The 19,911-nt window shown below is 40.4% G+C and overlaps 1 protein-coding gene across 1 annotated transcript in view; it reads right to left on the bottom strand.

Moving 5' to 3' along the window:
* Positions 1–19,911, bottom strand: part of LOC134372946 (zinc finger protein 208-like) — a 563,224-nt gene that overhangs the window by 414,779 nt on the left and 128,534 nt on the right. The window contains 1 exon segment of the mRNA XM_063090289.1: positions 3,712–3,728. Coding sequence (XP_062946359.1) covers positions 3,712–3,728 — 17 coding nt within the window.

Below are 19,911 nucleotides of genomic sequence, written 5' to 3'. Positions count from 1 at the left end.
CAGAAAGAGTGAGAGGAAACAAGCTCTCTCATGTCTTCTTACAAAGACACTAATTCTATTCATGAGTGTTCTGCACTCATGGCCTAATTATCTCTCAAAGCCTCCACCTCCAATAACGTCCCACTGGGGTGTAGGACCTCAGCATATCAATTTTGGCTGACACAACCATTCATATCATAGCAGCCTGCATTACATTTTGCGTGTTTTTATTATCAGTTTGTTCCAAAAAGTTTTTTCTGACATTAGTTAATACATTTTTCATGTACAAACTCTATTACATATATTTTGTGGCCAATGAAGTAGGTAATTAAAGGGTGTTGCACATGCAGTTAATTGATGTATTGACTGGCTGTTATATAACTGCAGGTTTGAAATTATAATTATGAATCTGGCTTTGTTTTCTTATTCTTTATGGTGATATGTGCGTACCTGAACTGATACATTGATAGTCAGTGCTCAACATGTATTCCACTTAACTCAATAAAAGCCCTATATGACAAGCCCACTGCTAACATTATACTTAACAGTGAAAAGTAGAATATTTTCCCACTAAGATCAGGAACAAGATAAGCATGTTGTGTTAGTCTGTTTAGTGTTGCTATAACAATACCTGAGGCTGGGTAATTTATAAAGAAAAAAAGGTTTATTTAGCTCATGATTCTGGTGACTGGAAAGTTCAAGACTTAGAAGTTGCATCTGGTGAGGGCCCCATGCTGCTTCGAGTCATGGTGGAAGTGGAAAGGAAAGGGGCACATGCAAAGAGATCACATGGCAAGAGATGAAACGAGAGAGAAACCAAGGAAGCCAGACTTTTAACAACCCTCTCAGGAATTAATCCATTTCTGCAAGAGTGAGAACTCAATCACTTCTGTGGGAGGACATTAATCTATTCATGAGGGATCCACCCTCATGACCCAAACACCTCCCATTAGGTCTCACCTCCCAAGTCACATTCAGATTTGAACATGAGTTGTGGCGGGAACAAATCACATCAAAACCATACCACTCCACACCTGGTCTCCAAAAATGCATGTCCTTCTCAAATGCAAAATACAATTATTCCATTTTAATAGTCCCAAAAGTCTTAACTTTTTCCAACATCAACTCAAAAGTTTAAAGTCCAAAGTCTCATCTGAGACTCAAGGCAAGCTTCTTCCAGCTGTGAACCTGAAAATATAAAAGCAAATTATTTATTCCCAAGGTATAATGATGGGACAAACATAAGGATAACATGTCTCTTTCCAAAGGGAGTAATATGCCAAAAGAAAGGAGTGACAGGTCCCAAGCAAGTCTGAAGCTCAGCAGGGCAAAGTAATATTTCACTCCATGTGCCATCTCCTTGGGCACCCTGGCACAAGGGGTGGGCTCCCAAGGCCTGGGGAAGCCTGCTCCCATGGCTTTGTTGAGTGCAGGCCATGTGACTGCTTATACTGGTTGGAGTCTGGTGCCTGTAACTTTCCCCTGTGGGTGTTGCATTCTGCTGGTGGATCTACAATTCTGGGTTCTTGATGGCAGACTCACTACCATGGCTCCACCAGGCATTATCCTGATGGGGAGTCTCTGTGGTGGCTCTGCCCCTGTTGCAACTTTCGGTCTGGACTCCCAGTCTTTCCAATACATCCTCTGAAAGCTATGTGGAAGCCCCCCTGTCTCCACTTCTGCTGAATTCTGCATTCCTGCAGAATTAGTAGCACATGGACATGGATACCACCAAGACCTACAGCTTGCATTCTTTAGGGTAGTCTACTCAAGCTGTACCTGGGACAACTTGAGCCACAGCTGAAATATCTAGAGAGGCTGGATGTGGGGAGCAGCATCCTGAGTCAGTACAGGACAGTGGCTACTTGGTCCTATCCCCTGAAACCATTCTGTCCTCCTATGCCTCTGAGTCTGCGATGAGAGGGGTAGCCTTGAAGATCTTTGAAATGCCTTCAGGGCTTTCCCCCCATATTTTTATTATTAGCACCTGGCTCCCCTTTATCTGTAGTAATCTCTTTAGCAAGTGGTTGCTTGGCCACACCCTTGGAATCATCTGAAAATACTCTTTTAGTCTCCACCACATGGCTAGGCTGCAAATTTCCCAAATCCTTATGCTCTGCTTTTCTTTTAATTATAAATTTTGCCTTTAGGTTATCCTTTTGCTACCATAACTCAGCATAAGCTGTTAAAAGTAACCGCACATCTTTTTGAGTGCTTTGCTGCTTAGAAATTTCTTTTACCAGATATGCTAGTTCATCACTCTTAAGTTCTACCTTCCATAAAGCCCTAGCGCATGGACAGAATGTAGCCAAGTTCTTTGCTACAGTGTAACAAGGGTGACTTGCACTCCAGTTTCCATGAAGATTCTCATCATTTCCATCTGAGATCTCATCAGAATGGCTTTTACTGCCCATATTTCTATCAACATTTTGGTCATGACCAAATAACCAGTATCTAAGACATTCCAGACTTTCCCTTGTCTTTTTGTCTTACTCTAAGCTCTCACCAGCATCACACTTAATGCTCCATTCACTGTAATACAGGCTTTTTCTACCATGCTCCTCTGAATTCATCCAGCCACTATCCATTACCCAGTTCCAAAGCCACTTCCACATTTTTAGGTATCTTTGTAGCAACACTCCATTCTTGGTACCAATCTTCTTGGTCTGTTTAGTGTTGCTGTAACAGAATTGAGGCTAGTAATTTATTAAGTAAAGAGGTTTGACTCATGATTCTAGGGAGCTGGAAAGTTCAAGGTTGGGCATCTTCATCTGGTGAGAGTTTCATGCTGCTTCAACTCATGGCAGAAAGCAGAAGGGGAGCAGGAAATTGCAAAGAGATTACATGGAAAGAGAAGAAACAAGGAGAAAAAATAGAGGAAGCCAGATTCTTTAACAACTCACTCTCTTGTTAACTAATTCATACCCTCAAGAGCAAGAACTCACTTCCTCACTCCTGCAGAAGGGCATTTATTTATGAGGGATTCACCCCATGATTCAAACACCTCCCACTAGGCCTCACCTCCCAACACTACCATACTGGGAATCAAATTTCAAGAGTTTTGGTGGGGACAAAACACATCCAAACCACAGCGCATGCCCATTCTCACATTGTTTATTCAATAAAGTACTATACATTTTTGCCTGAGCAATTAGGCAAGAGAAAGAAGGAAAAGGTATCCACATAGGAAAGAAAATAGTGAAATTGTCACTGTTTTCTGATATTGTCTTATATAGAGAAAATTTTAAAGACTCCACCAAAAAATTATTAAAACGAATAAATGCAGTAAAGTTGTAGGATACAAAATCAACACACAAAAGTCAGGAGAATTTCTATACATTAACAATGAACTATCCAAAAAAAGAAAAACCAAGACGGAGATTAATTCTGAAAGCAACTGCCTGCTATGCTGAAAATGTCTGGAAACTGGCTAAAAAGCTGTGATTGCTGCCTAGAGAGGTCTGGTGCTAGTCCTCCCCACAAAAAGAAACCAAAACAGCAGACAAAAATATCTTGACTGGAATGACTGAAGAAATACACTGCAGAACACCAGGAGAGTGACAAGATCATTGTGAAGTATGGGAGATGGGAACAGCAGCATAGAAAGCAGAGCAGGGCATCTAACTTCTGCCCCACCACAGGGACTGGCTCAGAATCAAGTGGAGAAAAGGTAAGCTGGAAAAGACCCCAGCTGTTTGCACTGCCACCACCAATGCCAACAATCCCTGATACGAGAGAGTCCTTCCAGTCTTTTCAGGACCCAGGCCCAGTTCCAGAGTAGCTGGGAGTTACTGTAGCTGCACATTCTCCGTAGAGGAAGCCCAAAGAGATCAAAACCCCCCCTGCTCTGAGTGGCTACAATGCAGTGCCATCTTGGAGCCAAATTCGTGGCTGGAGTCCACCCTGCCCTGGACCCAGTGAGATTGACTCCCTTTGTCTGGAGGCCCACCTGCCTTCTACCACATTCACATGGGCACCAGCAGGACCATGCTCCAGGCTGCCCAGAGCCTAGGACAGACAGAAAGACTGAGACCCCAGTGTCTGAACCCACACAGCATCCCCTCCGCCCAAGGCAAGCAAGCAGACCAGCTGAGCAGAAAATCTTCCAGGGTGTGGTGCTTCTTCACATTCACATGTGTCTGCCCTCCACAGTTTATGGACTGCCTGAGCCCACAGGCACCTGCACTGGCCCACAACCCCCAACAACCCTCCATACATTCACACAGGTGCCAGTAGGATCACAGCCGTAGCTGCCTGGAGCCTAGGCCACAAAGAGGGACTAAGACCCCAGAATCTTAGCCCACATGACACTCCCTTCCCACCACCCAGGGGGGCAGGCAAACCAGCTGAGCAAGGAAGCTGCCAATAAGTGGTTATTCCCTATATCTGCATACACCTGCCCTGGTATATGGACCCAGTAAGCTCACAGGTGCCCATGCTGACAGCCAGCCCAGTGGTGGCCCCTCCTCCCACTGCAGCCCTCCACAGAGCCACCAGAACATGCTGCTTCCTTGCAGGTTTGCTGCAGGCTCAACAGCTGATCCAGCAGCCCTCTACACAGCTGCTAGGACCTGCTGCACCAGTGTACACCTGCTCACTGACCAACAGTGGATCAGGCAGGGACTTTGACCCTCCAAAGCAGGCCTCTACAGAACTACTTGGCCTACAGCCAAAACTACTAGAGACACACATCCCAACAAGGAACTGCTGAGGGCCCCCTTGCCTATGCCAGGAAGGCACCCACAGACAACATCAAGGTTAAGTACAGTTGAAGAAGTCACATGAAGCCTGTACTACCACACTCACCCAGATCAAAACTTAAAATGCCCAACACAACTGTCAATATAGAACACTTCTACAGGAAAGAGTATCCCTTCAAAAACCACTCCTAAAATTAAAAGAAGCAACTGCACCACCAAATGCCCAGACATCAATGCAGAGATACGAGAAGCATGAAAAAAATGGAAATATGATGCCCCCAGAAGAAGACTAAAATTCTCTGATACCAGACGCCAAACAACAGGAAATCAATGAACTGCCTGAAGAAAAATCCCAAATGGCAAAACTAAGGAAACTCAACATGATGGATGAAAAAACAGAAATCACAACAAAGTTAAAAAATAAATAAATAGCAATCTAGAACACGTATGAGAAATTCAACAAGGAGACAGAAACAATAAAAAAAAAGTACCAAGCAGAAATAATGGAACTGCAGAAGCAGTAGGCTAGAACAAGTGGAAGAAAGAGTTTCTGACCTAGAAGGCAGGCTTTTTGAATTAACACAGTTGAATCCAAAAAAAGGGGATGGGGGAGGAATTGTTTTAAATGAAGTAAACCTGTGAGATCTTTCTGATAACCTTAACCATACAAACATCTGTATTACAGGTGTGCTGCAGGGGGAAGGGAAAGGAAAAGGCATTAAAAGCCTATTCAGTGAAATAATAGCTGAAAAATTTTCAAGTATTGGGAGAGATATGAGCTCACAGATCCATGAAGCCCAAACATCCCCAAACAGATTCAATCCAAAAAGGACCCCCTCAAGACACGTTATAGTCAAATTGTCAAAAGTCAAAGACAATTCTAAAAACAGTGAGAGAATGCATCAAATCACCTATAAGGGAATCCCCATGAGGCTAACAGCAGCTTTCTCAACAGAAATCCTACAGGTCAGGAGAGGGTGGGGTGATATATTCAAAGTGCTGAAAGAAAAAACTGTCAACCAAGAATATTATAGTCAACAAAACTTTCCTTAAGAAATAAATGAAATATATCTTTTCCATAAAAAACCGTGGTAATTAATCACCATAAGACCAGCCCTTCAACAAATCTTCAAGGGAATCCTACATCTGGAATAAAAGGAGTGATATATATCACCATAAATTCATGAGAAAGAATAAAAACCACTAGTATAGCATATATTCAAATGAGAAAGAGAAGGAAAATGTATGTTATCACTACATTTAAAAAAACAAACAAACAAACAAGAAACTCAAACAGAAAAGATAAACAATAAAATGGAAATAAAGGAAAAAAAATATATAAAACAACCATAAAAAATTTAATAAAATGCTGCCACGGGCCTCAACCCCACCCCCACTGCTGCACATTCAGGCCAGCAATGCAGCCAGCCCAGTGCTCAACCAGGAGTCCTGAGAGGTAGTAGCCATGGGCCTCAGCCTCATCCCCACCACTGGCCAGAAATGGAGCCAGCCCAACACCTGCCCTGGGGTCCTGAGCGAATGGAATCATGGGCCTCAGCCCTGCCCCTACCACCAAACATCAAGACCAGCAAAGCAGCCAGCCTGACACCTGCCTGGGGGGGCTGAGAGATGGGGGCAGTGGGCCTCAGCCTCACCCCTGCCACTGCAGATCCAGGTCAGAAAGGCAGCCAGCCTAGTTCCCACCCCTGGGTCCTGAGAGACAGGAGCTGGAGGCTTCAGCTCTGCCTCCACCACTACACATCCAGGTCAGCAATGGAGCCAGCCTGATGCCCAAGGGATCCTGAGACAGAGGCCAGGCCAGCCCTGCCCTCACACACAACCTGATCCTAGAATGTACCTATTAACCATGTGTGTTTCTTTGGGGTGTGTGACTTATCTGCTCATGTCATTCACCAAATTTCATTTAGATTTGTCCTTCACTTAGATTTTTCTAATTTTGTTTTTAAGAGTTCTTTTTGCAATAAGCATGTAAATCTTAGTTGTTGTTGTTGTTGTTGTTGTTGTTTTTTAAAGTAGGAAGTAGAATAATGGGTTACCAGAGGCTGGGAGGGGTGAGGGTGGGTAGAAAAATTAGGGATGGACTAATGGGGACAAAACTATGCTATCTACCCTATGTGAATCATTATGCAGGATATGCATGTACTGAAACAACATACTGTACCCCACAAACATAAATATAAATAAAATTGAATTTAATAAAATAAAAATAAATTTTTTTAAAAATTAATAAAATGGAAAGAATAAGGCAATACCTTTTGATAAAAACTCTGAATATAAATGGATTAAATATCCCACTTAAAAGATAAAGACTGGCTTAATGGATTGAATAAACTAGACCCAACTCTATGCAGCCCACAAGAAACTCACTTCAACAATAAAGACACACATAGACTAATAGTGAAGGCATAGAACATTTTATGCAAATGGAAACCAAAAACAAGCAGGAGCTGCCATACTTATATCAGATAAAATAGACTTCAAACCAAGAACTATAAAAAGAGACAAAGGACACTGTATAATGATAAAAGAATGAATGCATCAAGAAGAAATAACAACCATAAATATATGCGCACCTAATATTGGAGCACCCAGGAATAAAAAGCGACTCTTATTGGATCTAAGAGGGGAGATAGACCCCAACATAATAATAGTTGGGGACATTAACATGTTGCTCTTAGCATCAAACAGATCATCTAGACAAAGAATTACATCTTTCTCTTAGTCCTGGGGGTCTCAAGAGGCAGGACTACATGTAGTCTCTGCCAGGAGTCCCTTAGGGAGCAGGGCCACATGCAGCCCTGCTGAGAGAGTGCAGTAAGGTGAGTTGCTCAAAGCACGCCTTAAGCTAGGGGCTGCCGCCTGGGGAGATTGTCAACCACAGACCAGACACAAAGTTCTGGAGCTTAGTGCATGCACTAAGCAACTTTATTGGGTAAAAGCATGTCTTGTGTATGTTTTAGCCAGCTGTAAACACTTCCCCTACCTCCCCGTCTCCTAGGTAACTCTATAGGAAGTCTGTGGTTTGTGGTTAAGCCTTGTGAATTTTTGCTTGCCCAGTCTTTTTGCATTTCTGCCGACAGTATAAATCCTGGAGAGCAAGAGTGCCTCCATCTTTTAACAGTGTTCTCCTTCATTTTCCTCCAAGGAATTAGCAGAGAAATATTAGATTGAAACAGCACTTTAAACCAAATGGACTTGACAGACATATACAGAACATTTCATCCAACAACTGCAGAATACACATTCTCATCAGCACATGGATCATTCTCCAGGATAGATCACATGTTAGGTCACAAATTGTCTCAACAAATTTAAAAAGATTGAAAACATTTCAGACCACAATGGAATAAAATTAAAATTTAACAAGAAACAAAACTTTGGTAACTACAAATATATGGAATATAAACAATGTGCACCTGAACAACCAATGGGTCAAAGAAGAAATAAAGCAGGAAATCAAAAAATTCCTTGAAACAAATGAAAATACAAGCACAACTTAACAAAAGTACTAAGAAGGAAGTTTATTGCAATAAATGCTGATCTCAAAAGATAGAAAGGCTTCAAGTAAACAAAATATATGGAACTGGGTAGTTTAGAAAGAAAATGAAATTTATTACTTACAGTTTCAGAGACTAGAAAGTCCAGAGTCCAAGGAACACATCTGGTGAAGGCTTTCTTTGGTGGTGACTTCAGTGATGGGAGGGTATCACATTGCAAAACGGCAGAGCAGAGAGAGAGAAAGAGAGACTAACCTCCTCATTCACTCTCTTTTTAAAGTCCCCTGAACCATGCCCATTTTAATCCATTCACTAAGGCATGGTCATAGAATCTAATTACCTCTTCAAGGCCCCAACTTCAATTTCATAATAGGATTTCCCACCCTTTTACAATCACAGTGGGGATTAAGTTTTGGGGGGACATTCAACCCAAGACAAATCTCAAAATTAGTTGATGGAAAGAAATAATTAAGATCAGAGCAGAACTAAATTAAATAGAGACACCCCCCCAAAAAATAATACAAAAGATCAACAAAACAAAAAGTAGGTTCTTTGAGAAGGTAAACAAAGTAGACAAATCATTGGGCAGACTAACTAAAATAAGAAAAGAGAAGACCCAAATAACAAAAATCAGAAATGAAAAAGGAGGAGACAGAAATACAAAGAATCATTAGCGACTGACTATTATGAACAACTTTATGCCAACAAATTTGAAAATCTGGAGGAAATGGATAAATTTCTGGACACATACAAACTACCAAGACTGAACCAAGAAGAAACAGAAAACCTTAATAGACCAATAACAGCAACAAGGTTGAAGCAGTAATCAGCAATTTCCCAACAAAGAAAAGCTCAGGACCAGATGGCTTAACTGCTGAATTCTACAAAACCATTAAAGAAGAATGAATACAAATCCTTTTCAAACTATTCCAAAAAATTGAAACAGAGACCATTCTTCCAAACTCATTCTATGAGGCCAGCATCACCCTGTTACTAAAACCAAAGATACAACAACAACAAAAAGAAAACTACAGGCCAATAACCCTTACGAACATAGATGCAAAAATTCTCAACGAAATATTAACAAACAGAATTCAGCAGCACATCAAAAAGATTATATACCAAGATCAAGTGGGATTTATCCTACAGATGGAAGGACAGCTCAAAAAACGTAAATCAATAAATATGATATACAACATCAAAAAAAAAAAAAAATCAAGGGCATGTCTCCCCACTGAGGAGGAGGAAGGGGCAGATATCAGGGCCTGCCTGGGGCCCAGCAACTCTCCCGCTCGGAAGGTCCTTCCATCCTGCTGTCAGTTTCACGGAGTTCAGAGCTGGCGGATCCTAAGATGGCGGTGGCTGCGGCGGTTGGCGCAGTGTAGCTGAGGTGGAAAAGGTGGCCACTGGGCCTTAGGCAGCCAGGAAACTTGTGGACCTTCCTCTTGCCATCTCTTAAGGGAGGACCGCTGCTGGTGGCCGGTCGTGGGGGCTGACCGTCACTTTGGCCTTGGCAGGAGAGGCTGCTTCTTTTACAGGCAACAGCTTTGAAGTATGGAGCAGGAAAAGAACTGTTTCTTAGCTGCAAAAGTGAGTCTCTAAACAGAGAACACGGTGCCAGGCCACTGTTGACGCTGCCAGGACCCCAGAGGCTGGGACCACACTGAAGACGGCCAGCTGCCCTATTCAGGATTCAAGGTTTCAGACCGGCATAAAAGAAGATTCCCGGGAGTGCCCGAGCCGTGCCGCGGGACTGAGTGAGCAGCCCAAGGCAGTGAAGGCCAAGGATGGGGACGGTGATGATGCAGAGACAGAGAGGGAGCCACCCGGACTAGCACAGCCCCGAGAGTGACCGCCGGCCCAGCCCTGCTCGGGGGGCGGACGCCTGCCCGGCTTCCGCCTGCCACACCCAGCCACTCACTGGCCCTGGGGCTGCCTCCATTTTCTCAGGTGGTGGCGGCTCCGGCCTGGCTTGACCAAGCCTGTCCTCCTCGCCTGGCTTGGCTCCTCACTGAGCCTTCCCACTTGCTTGCCCTGGCATGAGGGCTTCCTGGGGCCTGCGGGCCAGCCTGCCCTCCAACTCCCTCTGCAGTCTCTGGCGGGGCTGGTGGCATGGGGCATCCCCAGCCAGCATCGGGAGGGCAAGGAAGTACGGGCTGGGCCGACTGTCACTCCACCGCACCCTGAGCTCTGGCCCCTGGTAAACGTCCTGTTACCAGGAGGCAGATACCATCTGAACGGCCACCAGTTCGGAAAAACGCCTAACCAATTTCTGGTTAGGAATAGTGTGGTTGGAGAGTTCCTGAGTTCGCTTGAACCTGCCGGAGAGCTGAGTGCGGGCGGGCACCGGAGTCGGTCCGTGCCAGGGGGATTCAAAGGTGAACCGTGTGCTGCGGGCTCCTCACCCAAGGAGCTCATGCTCTGGTGTGGGAAATAAGATAAGTACACAAATAACCACGATACCAGGAGGAAGGTGATAAGTCCCAAGAAAGATCTACACAGTGCTACAAAGGCACCCAGAGCGACGGGTCATCTGCGCCTAGCAGAAAACTGGTAGACCTCCTGGGTGAGGCAGTGCCGAGCAGGGTCTTGAAGGCCCAGCTGATTGATGAGGGTTGCAGAAGACACGTCCCAGCCCAGCCCAGTGCACGCAGAGTGGGGAGAAGTCTGGCTAGGGAGGCGGAGACTTGACAGAAACCACACACCCTGTGGGGCTGCCACTGTGTGATCCAGCAGTCCGAGCCAGAAGGCATGGAACAGCGAGAAGTCCTGCACGATAAGTGGAAGCTCAGCAGAGACCACACACCCTGCGGTACCACCCTGTGATCCAGAAGCCCAGCAGACTCCAAGCTGACCAGAGAGGTGGCTCCCCTGAGATGCCCAACCCAAGGCAACCACACACACAAGACACTAGAGGCCAACTGAGCAGTTACTAAGGTAGCCATACCAAATTGGCAACCACAGCAACATCTTAGTTAATAGTCTCAAACTGGTGGACTGTGAAACCCCCTGCCACAATGAATAAACATCAAAAAAAGATACCAGAAATACAAAAACTCAAGAAAGTACACCACCAAAAGTTAATAAATCTCAAACTCTATATCCTATAGAACAAGAAGCCCTTGAAATGACTGACAAGGAATTTCGAGTGATAATTCTAAGGAAACTGAATGAGATATAAGAAAACTCAGCTAGACATCATGATGAAATGAGGAAAAGTATACAGGACCTGAAAGAGGAAATGTACAAGGAAATCAATGTCCTGAAAAAAAATGTAGCAGAACTTGCTGAACTGAAGAAGTTATTCAGCGAAATAAAAAACACAATGGAGAGTTTAACCAGCAGGCTTGTCGAAGTTGAAGAGAGAACCTCCGGACTTGAAGATGGGCTGTTTGAAATAACACAAACAGACAAAAAAAAAAAAAAGAATCAAAGACACTGAAGAAAATCTGAGAGAGATATCAGACAACCTTAAGCGCTCAAATATCCGAGTCATGGGTATTCCAGAAGGGGAAGAAAACGGATATTGCATTGAAAACATATTCAACAAAATAGTGGCAGAAAACTTCCCAGGTATAGGAAAAATCACAGATCTGCAGATCCAGGAGGGTCAATGATCTCCAAACGTATTCAACTGAAAAAGGTCTTCTCGAGACATGTTATAGTCAAATTGCCAAAACTCAGAGACAAAGAGAGAATCTTAAAAGCTGCAAGAGAGAAGCGTCAAATCACCTATAAGGGAGCCCCAATCAGGCTAACATCAGACTTTTCGTCACAAACCCTAAAAGCTAGAAAGTAATGGGATGATATATTCAAAATACTAAAAGACAAAGACTGCCAGCCAAGAATACTCTACCCTGCAAGGCTATCCTTCCGAAATGAAGGGCAAATAGTATATTTCTCAGACAAACAAAAACTGCGGGAGTTCACTACCACACGACGACCCTTACAAGAAATCCTCAAGGGAGTACTGGGTTTGGTTCCTGAAAAATAGCTACCCACTGCCATAAAAACCCAAGAAAAATCAAAATCCACTAGTATAATAACAATGGCATTCATGAAGAGAAAACAAACAAACAAAAACGCTATCTACAACCTAAGGAACCAACAAACACAGAAAACGAACACTAAATCACAAAGCAAGGAACAAAAGACACCTAAGACAACCAAACAACGAATAAAATGCTAGGAATAAATCAACACCTTTCAATAACAACTCTTAATGTAAAGGGCTTAAATTCACCAATCCAAAGACACAGACTGGATGACTGGATTAAAAAGGAGGACCCAACTATATGCTGCCTTCAAGAGACCCAACTCACCCGTAAAGATTCACATAGACTAAGAGTGAAAGGATGGAAAAAGATTTACCATGCAAACAGAAAAGAAAAATGAGCTGGAGAAGCTATTCTTATATCTGATAAAATAGACTTTAAATTAAAAACCATAAAAAGAGACAATGAGGGAAAGTACGTAATGGTAAAAGTATTTATCCATCAAAAAGACATAACAATAATAAATATCTATGCACCCAATGTTGGAGGAGCCAGATTTATAAAACAAACTCTACCAGACTTAAAGAAGGAAATAGACACTAATACCACAATAGCAGGGGACCTGAACACCCCACTGTCAATATTAGACAGATCATCTAGGCAAAGAATCAGTAGAGAAACACAAAAACAATACTCTATACCAATTGGAATTGGCAGATATCTACAGAACATTCCATCCAACAACCTCAGAATATTCATTCTTCTCATCAGCACATGGATCATTCTCCAAGACAGATGACATATTAGGTCACAAATCAAGTCTCAATAAATTCAAAAAAATTGGAATTGTCCCATGTATCTTCTCAGACCACAATGGATTAAAAGTAGAAATTAATAACAAACGAAACTCTGGAAACTACACAAACACATGGAAATTAAACAGCATTCTACTTAATGACATATGGGTCCAAGAAGAAATCAAGCAGGAAATCAAAAAATTTATTGAAACTAATGAAAATAATGATACATCATACCAAAACCTGTGGGATACTGCAAAAGCAATATTAAGGGGGAAATTTATTGCATTAAACGCTCACCTCAGAAGAATGGAAAGATGGCAAGTAAACAACCTAACACTTCACCTTAAAGAACTAGAAAAACAAGAACAATCCAAACCTAAAGTTAACAGACAGAAAGAAATCATTAAGATCAGAGCAGAACTGAATGAAATTGAAACCCAAAAAACAATACAAAAGATCAATGAATCAAAAAGTTGGTTTTTTGAAAAGATAAATAAAATTCACAAACCACTAGCATGGCTAACAGAAAAAAGGAGAGAGAAGATTCAAATAACAAAAATTAGAAATTGTAAAGGTGATATGACAACTGATTCATCTGAAATACAAGGAATCATTCGAGACTACTATAAACAACTATACGCCAACAAATTTGAAAATCTGGAGCAAATGGATAAATTTCTGGACACACACAAGCTCCCAAAACTGAACCATGAAGATGTAGAAAATCTGAACAGACCAATAACAATAAAGGAGATTGAAGCCATTATCAGAAGGCTCCCAACAAAGAGAAGCCCAGGACCAGATAGATTCACAGCAGAATTTTACCAAACATTCAAAGAGGAATTGACACTGATTCTTTACAAACTATTCTAAAAGACTGAAACGGATGCAAATCACCCAAACTCATTCTATGAAGCAAACATCATCCTGATACCAAAACCAGGTAAAGATATAACCAAAAAAGAAAACTACAGGCCAATATCATTGATGAATATAGATGCAAAAATCCTCACTAAAATACTAGCAAACAGAATACAGCAACACATACGTAAAATTATTCACCACGATCAAGTGGGATTCATCCCAGGGATGCAAGGTTGGTTCAACATACACAAATCAATAAATGTGATACACCATATTAATAAAGTCAAACACAAGGACCATATGATCATCTCTATAGATGCTGAAAAAGCATTTGATAAAATTCAACACTCATTCATGACAAAGACCCTCTATAAGTTAGGTATAGAGGGAAAGTATCTCAACATAATTAAAGCCATATATGACAAACCCACTGCCAATATCATCCTGAATGGGGAAAAGCTGAAAGCTTTTCCTTTAAGAACAGGAACTAGACAAGGATGCCCACTCTCACCACTCCTATTCAACATAGTGTTGGAAGTACTAGCCAGAGCAATCAGAGAAGAGAAGGAAATAAAGGGCATCCAGATTGGAAAAGATGAAGTCAAACTGTCCCTGTTTGCAGATGACATGATCCTATATATCGAACAGCCTAAAACCTCTACAAAAAAACTACTGGAATTGATAAATGATTTCAGCACAGTAGCAGGATGCAAAATCAACACAGAAAAATCAGTAGCATTTCTTTTCTCCAGTAGTGAACATGCAGAACGAGAAATCAAGAAAGCCTGCCCATTTACAATAGCCACCAAAAAAAAAAACACTTAGGAATTGAGTTAAGCAAGGAGGTGAAAAATCTCTATAATGCGAACTACAAACCACTGCTGAGAGAAATTAGAGAGGATACAAGAAGATGGAAAGATATCCCATGCTCTTGGATTGGAAGAATCAACATAGTGAAAATGTCCATACTACCCAAAGTGATATACAAATTCAATGCAATCCCCATCAAAATTCCAATGACATTTTTCTCAGAAATGGAAAGAACTATCCAGACATTTATATGGAACAATAAAAGACCACGCATAGCCAAAGCAATGCTGAGCAAAAAAAAAATACAGCTGGAGGCATAACACTACCTGACTTTAAGCTATACTACAAAGCTATAATAACCAAAACAGTATGGTACTGGCATAAAAACAGACACACTGATCAATGGAATAGAATAGAGAATCCAGAAATCAACCCACACACTTACTGCCATCTGATCTTCGAGAAAGGCACCAAGCCTATTCACTGGGGAAGGGACTGTCTCTTCAGCAAATGGTGCTTGGATAACTGGATATCCATATGCAGGAGAATGAAACTAGACCCATACCTCTCACCATATACTAAAATCAACTCAAAATGGATTAAGGATTTAAATATACACCCTGAAACAATAAATCTTCTTAAAGAAAACATAGGAGAAACACTTCAGGAAATAGGACTGGACACAGACTTCATGAATATGACCCCAAAATCACAGGCAACCAAAGGAAAAATAAGCAAATTGGATTATATCAAACTAAAAAGCTTCTGCACAGCAAAAGAAACAATTAACAGAGTTAAAAGACAACCAACAGAGTGGGAGAAAATATTTGCAAAATATACATCTGACAAAGGATTAATATCCAGAATATAAAAGGAACTCAAACAACATTACAAGAAAAAAACAAGCAACCCAATTAAAACATGGGCAAAAGAGCTAAGTAGGCATTTCTCTAAGGAAGATACACAAATGGCCAACAGACATATGAAAAAATGCTCAACATCACTCAGCATCCAGGAAATGCAAATTAAAACCACACTGAGATACCATCTAACTCCAGTTAGGATGGCTAAAATCCAAAATACTCTGAACAATAAATGCTGGTGAGGTTGCGGAGAAATAGGAACTCTCATACATTGTTGGTGGGACTGCAAAATGGTGCAGCCTCTATGGAAAATGGTATGGAGGTTCCTCAAACAATTGCAGATAGATCTACCATATGACCTAGCTGTCCCACTGCTGGGAATATACCCAGAGGAATGGAAATCATCAAGTCGAATGTGTACCTGTTCCCCAATGTTCATCGCAGCAGTCTTTACAATAGCCAAGATTTGGAACCAGCCCAAATGTCCATCATCAGATGAGTGGATATGGAAAATGTGGTATATCTATGGAATACTACTCATCTCTAAAAATGAATGAAATACTACCATTTGGAACAACATGGATGGCCCTTGAGAGAATTATATTAAGTGAAACGAGTCTGGCACAGAAAGAGAAATACCACATGTTCTCACTTATTGGTCAGAGCTAAAAATTAATATATAAATTCACACACACACACAGAAAAAAAACCAAACCGGGTGGGGGAAAGAAGATATAACAACCACAATCACTTGAAGTTGATACGACAAGCAAACAGAAAGGACATTGTTGTGGGGGAGGGAGGAGAGGGAGGAGGGAGGGAGGTTTTGGTAAGGGGCAACAATAATCAACCACAATGTATATCGACATAATAAAATTTTTTTTAAAAAGCTGAGAAAAAATCAAGGACAAAAACTGTATGATTATCACAATAGACACAGAAAAAGCATTTGACAAAATTCAACATCCCTTCATGATAAAGACTCTCATGAAATTAAATATAGAGGGAAACTATCTCAACACAATAAAAGCTATACATGACAAACCCACCACCAACATCATCTTGAATGGGGAAAAGGTTTCATGTTACAGACAAGAATGCCCAACCTCATCATTCCTGTTCAACATAGTATTGGGAATATTAGCTAGAGCAATCAGGCAAGAGAAAGAAATAAAAGGCATCCAAATTGGAAAAGAGGAAGGCAAATTGTCCCTGTTCACAGATGACACAATCTTATATTTAGAAAAACCTAAAAACTCTACCCCAAAGCTCCTAGAGCTGATAAACGAATTCAATAAAGTTGCAGGATACAAAACTAAAACACAAAAATCAGTTGCATTTTTATACATCAACAATGAAGAAGCAGAAAAAGAGATCAAGAAAGCAGTCTCATTTACCATAGCTACCAAAAGAACAAAATGCCTAGAAATAAATTTAATCAAGGAGGTGAAAGATCTCTACAATGAGAATGACAAAACACTTCTGAAAGAAATTAAAGAGGACACCAAAAGAAGGAAAGAACATGTCCAGACATGTTCATGGGTTGAAAAAATTACCATTGTGAAAATGTCCATACTACCCAAAGTGATCTACAGGTTCAATGCAATCCCCATCAAAATACCAAGACATTCTTTACAGAAATAGAGAAAAATAATCCTAAAATTTATATGGAACAATAAAAGACCCCAAATAGCAATCCTGAACAAAAATGAATAAATACATAAAAATTAAAGCTGGAGGCATTATACTACCTGACTTAAAACTATATTACAAATCTATGGTAACCAAAACAGCATGGTACTGGCATAAAAACAGACACATGGGCCAAGGGAACAGGATAGAGAATCCAGAAACCAACCCATATATGTATAGCCAGCTTATCTTCAACAAAGGCACCAATAACATACATTGGGTAAAGGACAAATTTTTCAGCAAATAGTGCTGGGAAAACCAGATACCCATGTGTAGAAGGATGAAACTAGACCCATACCTCTCACCATATACCAAAATCAACTCAAAGCAGATTAAAGGCTTAAATATAAGACCTGAAACTATAAAACTCTTTTTAAAAAACGCATGGTGGAAATACTTCAGGAAGTAGCACTGGGTAAAGACTTTATGAATAAGATCTCAAAAGCACAGAAAACAAAAGTAAAAAGTAAACAAATGGGATTATATCAAACTAAAAAGCTGCATAGCAAAGAAACAATCAACAGAGTGAAAAGACAACTTACAGAATGCAAGAAAATATTTGCAAAGTATACATCCAATGAGAGATTAATATCCAGAATATACAAGGAACACAAACAACTTAACAGTAAAAAACCAAATAATTCAATTTAATAATAGGCAAAGAAAACATACAAATGGCCAACAAACATATGAAAAAAAAAAACGCTGAACATTACTTATCATCAGGGAAATGTAAATCAAAACTACATTGAGATATCATCTCACCCCAGCTGGGCTGGCTATTATAAAAAAGACCGAGAATAAGAAATGCTGATGAGGATGCAAAGAAAGAAACCCTTTTACACAAGCGTGGGACTGTAAATTAGTGCAGCCATTATGGAAAATAGTACGGAAGTTTCTCAAACAACTACAGGTATAACTACCATATGGTCCAGCAATCCCACTCTAGGTATATACCCAAAGGATGGAAATCATCATGTCAAAAGGATACATGCATTCCCGTGTTATTGTATCTCTATTTACAATAGCCAAGATATGGAATCAAGCTAAATGTTCATTGATGGATGACTGGATAAGGAAATGTGGTATACATACACAATGGAGTACTATTCAGCCATAAAAAAGAATGAAATTCTGCCACTTGTAGCTACATGGATTGTGAGGTATTGAATAGCAAGCTGACGAAATCCTTGTTATTCCAGAGGATAAGCCAGCAAGGCTGGCTTCTCATTTTGCCCTTATCCCTTTTCTCCCTCCCCTTGAAGTCTGTCCTTTGATTGAACCCAGGACCCAGGAAGCTTTGTAAATGAGAGACTTATGTTCTTATTTTGTTGATAAGTAGTTAGGTATGAATCTTCAAGCACTGTGGCAGCTGAAAATGATCTATAAATAGCTTGGTACCAGACATAATTGATTTAATCAGTACAATTTGTTATTTTCACTGGCTTCTAAAAAGAAACCTAAAATAAACTAAGATGCCTTACAGGTCAGCAGCCTAAAAGATCCTCCTGATCCCATAAAGCATGTCTCTTCATTTCCCACCATCTCCCCTCAGGGTACTGGTCAGTGACAATGGATGAGCCTGGAGAATGTTTTTTAAGTGAAACCATGCACAGAAAGAGAAAAACCACTAGTCCACACTCATAAGTGAGATCAAAAGAAACAAACAGTCACAATAATGTGTTGAACTTTCAGAAGGTGAGAACAGAACTGTGGTTACTAGAGGTGGGAAAGAGGGAAGGAGAGGATGTTAGCAAAAAAGTGGTTAATGGATACAAGGAATGATTACATTTTGTAATGATAAACATGCTAATTATCCTGATTTTATTATCACACATTGTACACAGGTATTCATATTCAACTCTGCACCCCACAAATATGTATAATTAATTATTTTTCCATAAAAAACAAAAAATAGAAATCAAGAAAACAATCCCATTTACAAATTTACAAAAATAATAAAATACTTAAGAACAAACTTCGGTAATAGAGGAAACTTCTGTATACTGAAAACTACAAAACATTGATGAAAGAAATTGAAGACATAAATAAGTGAAAAAATATTTTTTGCTCACAGTTTGGAAGAATTAATATTGAAATATCTATACTAATGAAAGCTATATATACATTCAGGATAATATCTTTCAAAATTTCAATTTTTTTTGGTACTAAAATAGGAAAAAACATTCTAAAATTCATATGGAACCACATAAAAACTCAATAGCCAACACAATCTTGAGCAAAAAGAACATAGCTGGAGGCATTACAATACCTGACTTCAAACTATATTACAAAGCTATACTTATTAAAAAATTAGCATAATACTGGATTAAAAGTAGACACATTGACCAGTGGAATAAAATAGAGACCAGAAATGAACTCCTGACTGCATGGTCAATTAAGTTTTGAGAAAGGTGCCAAGAACACACAATGGAAAAAAAAAAAAAACCTGTTCAATAAATTATGCTGGGAAAACTGGATATGCACATTTGGAAGAATAAAATTGAACCCTTATCTCACATCACATACAAAAATGAACTGAGAATGGATTTAAAAACTCATCATAAAACCTGAAATTGTAAAACTACTAGAAGGAAACACAGGAAAAACTAAATGACATTAACATGGGCAATAATTTTTTGGAATTGACACTAAAAGCTCAAGCAACAAAAGCAAAAATAGACAAATAG

The sequence above is a fragment of the Cynocephalus volans genome, chromosome 3 (genome assembly GCF_027409185.1).
Source record: "Cynocephalus volans isolate mCynVol1 chromosome 3, mCynVol1.pri, whole genome shotgun sequence".
In the NCBI taxonomy this organism is placed as follows: Eukaryota; Metazoa; Chordata; class Mammalia; order Dermoptera; family Cynocephalidae; genus Cynocephalus; species Cynocephalus volans.
Note: the sequence above shows the minus strand (reverse complement) of the source record. Positions and strands in the feature narration are given on the sequence as shown.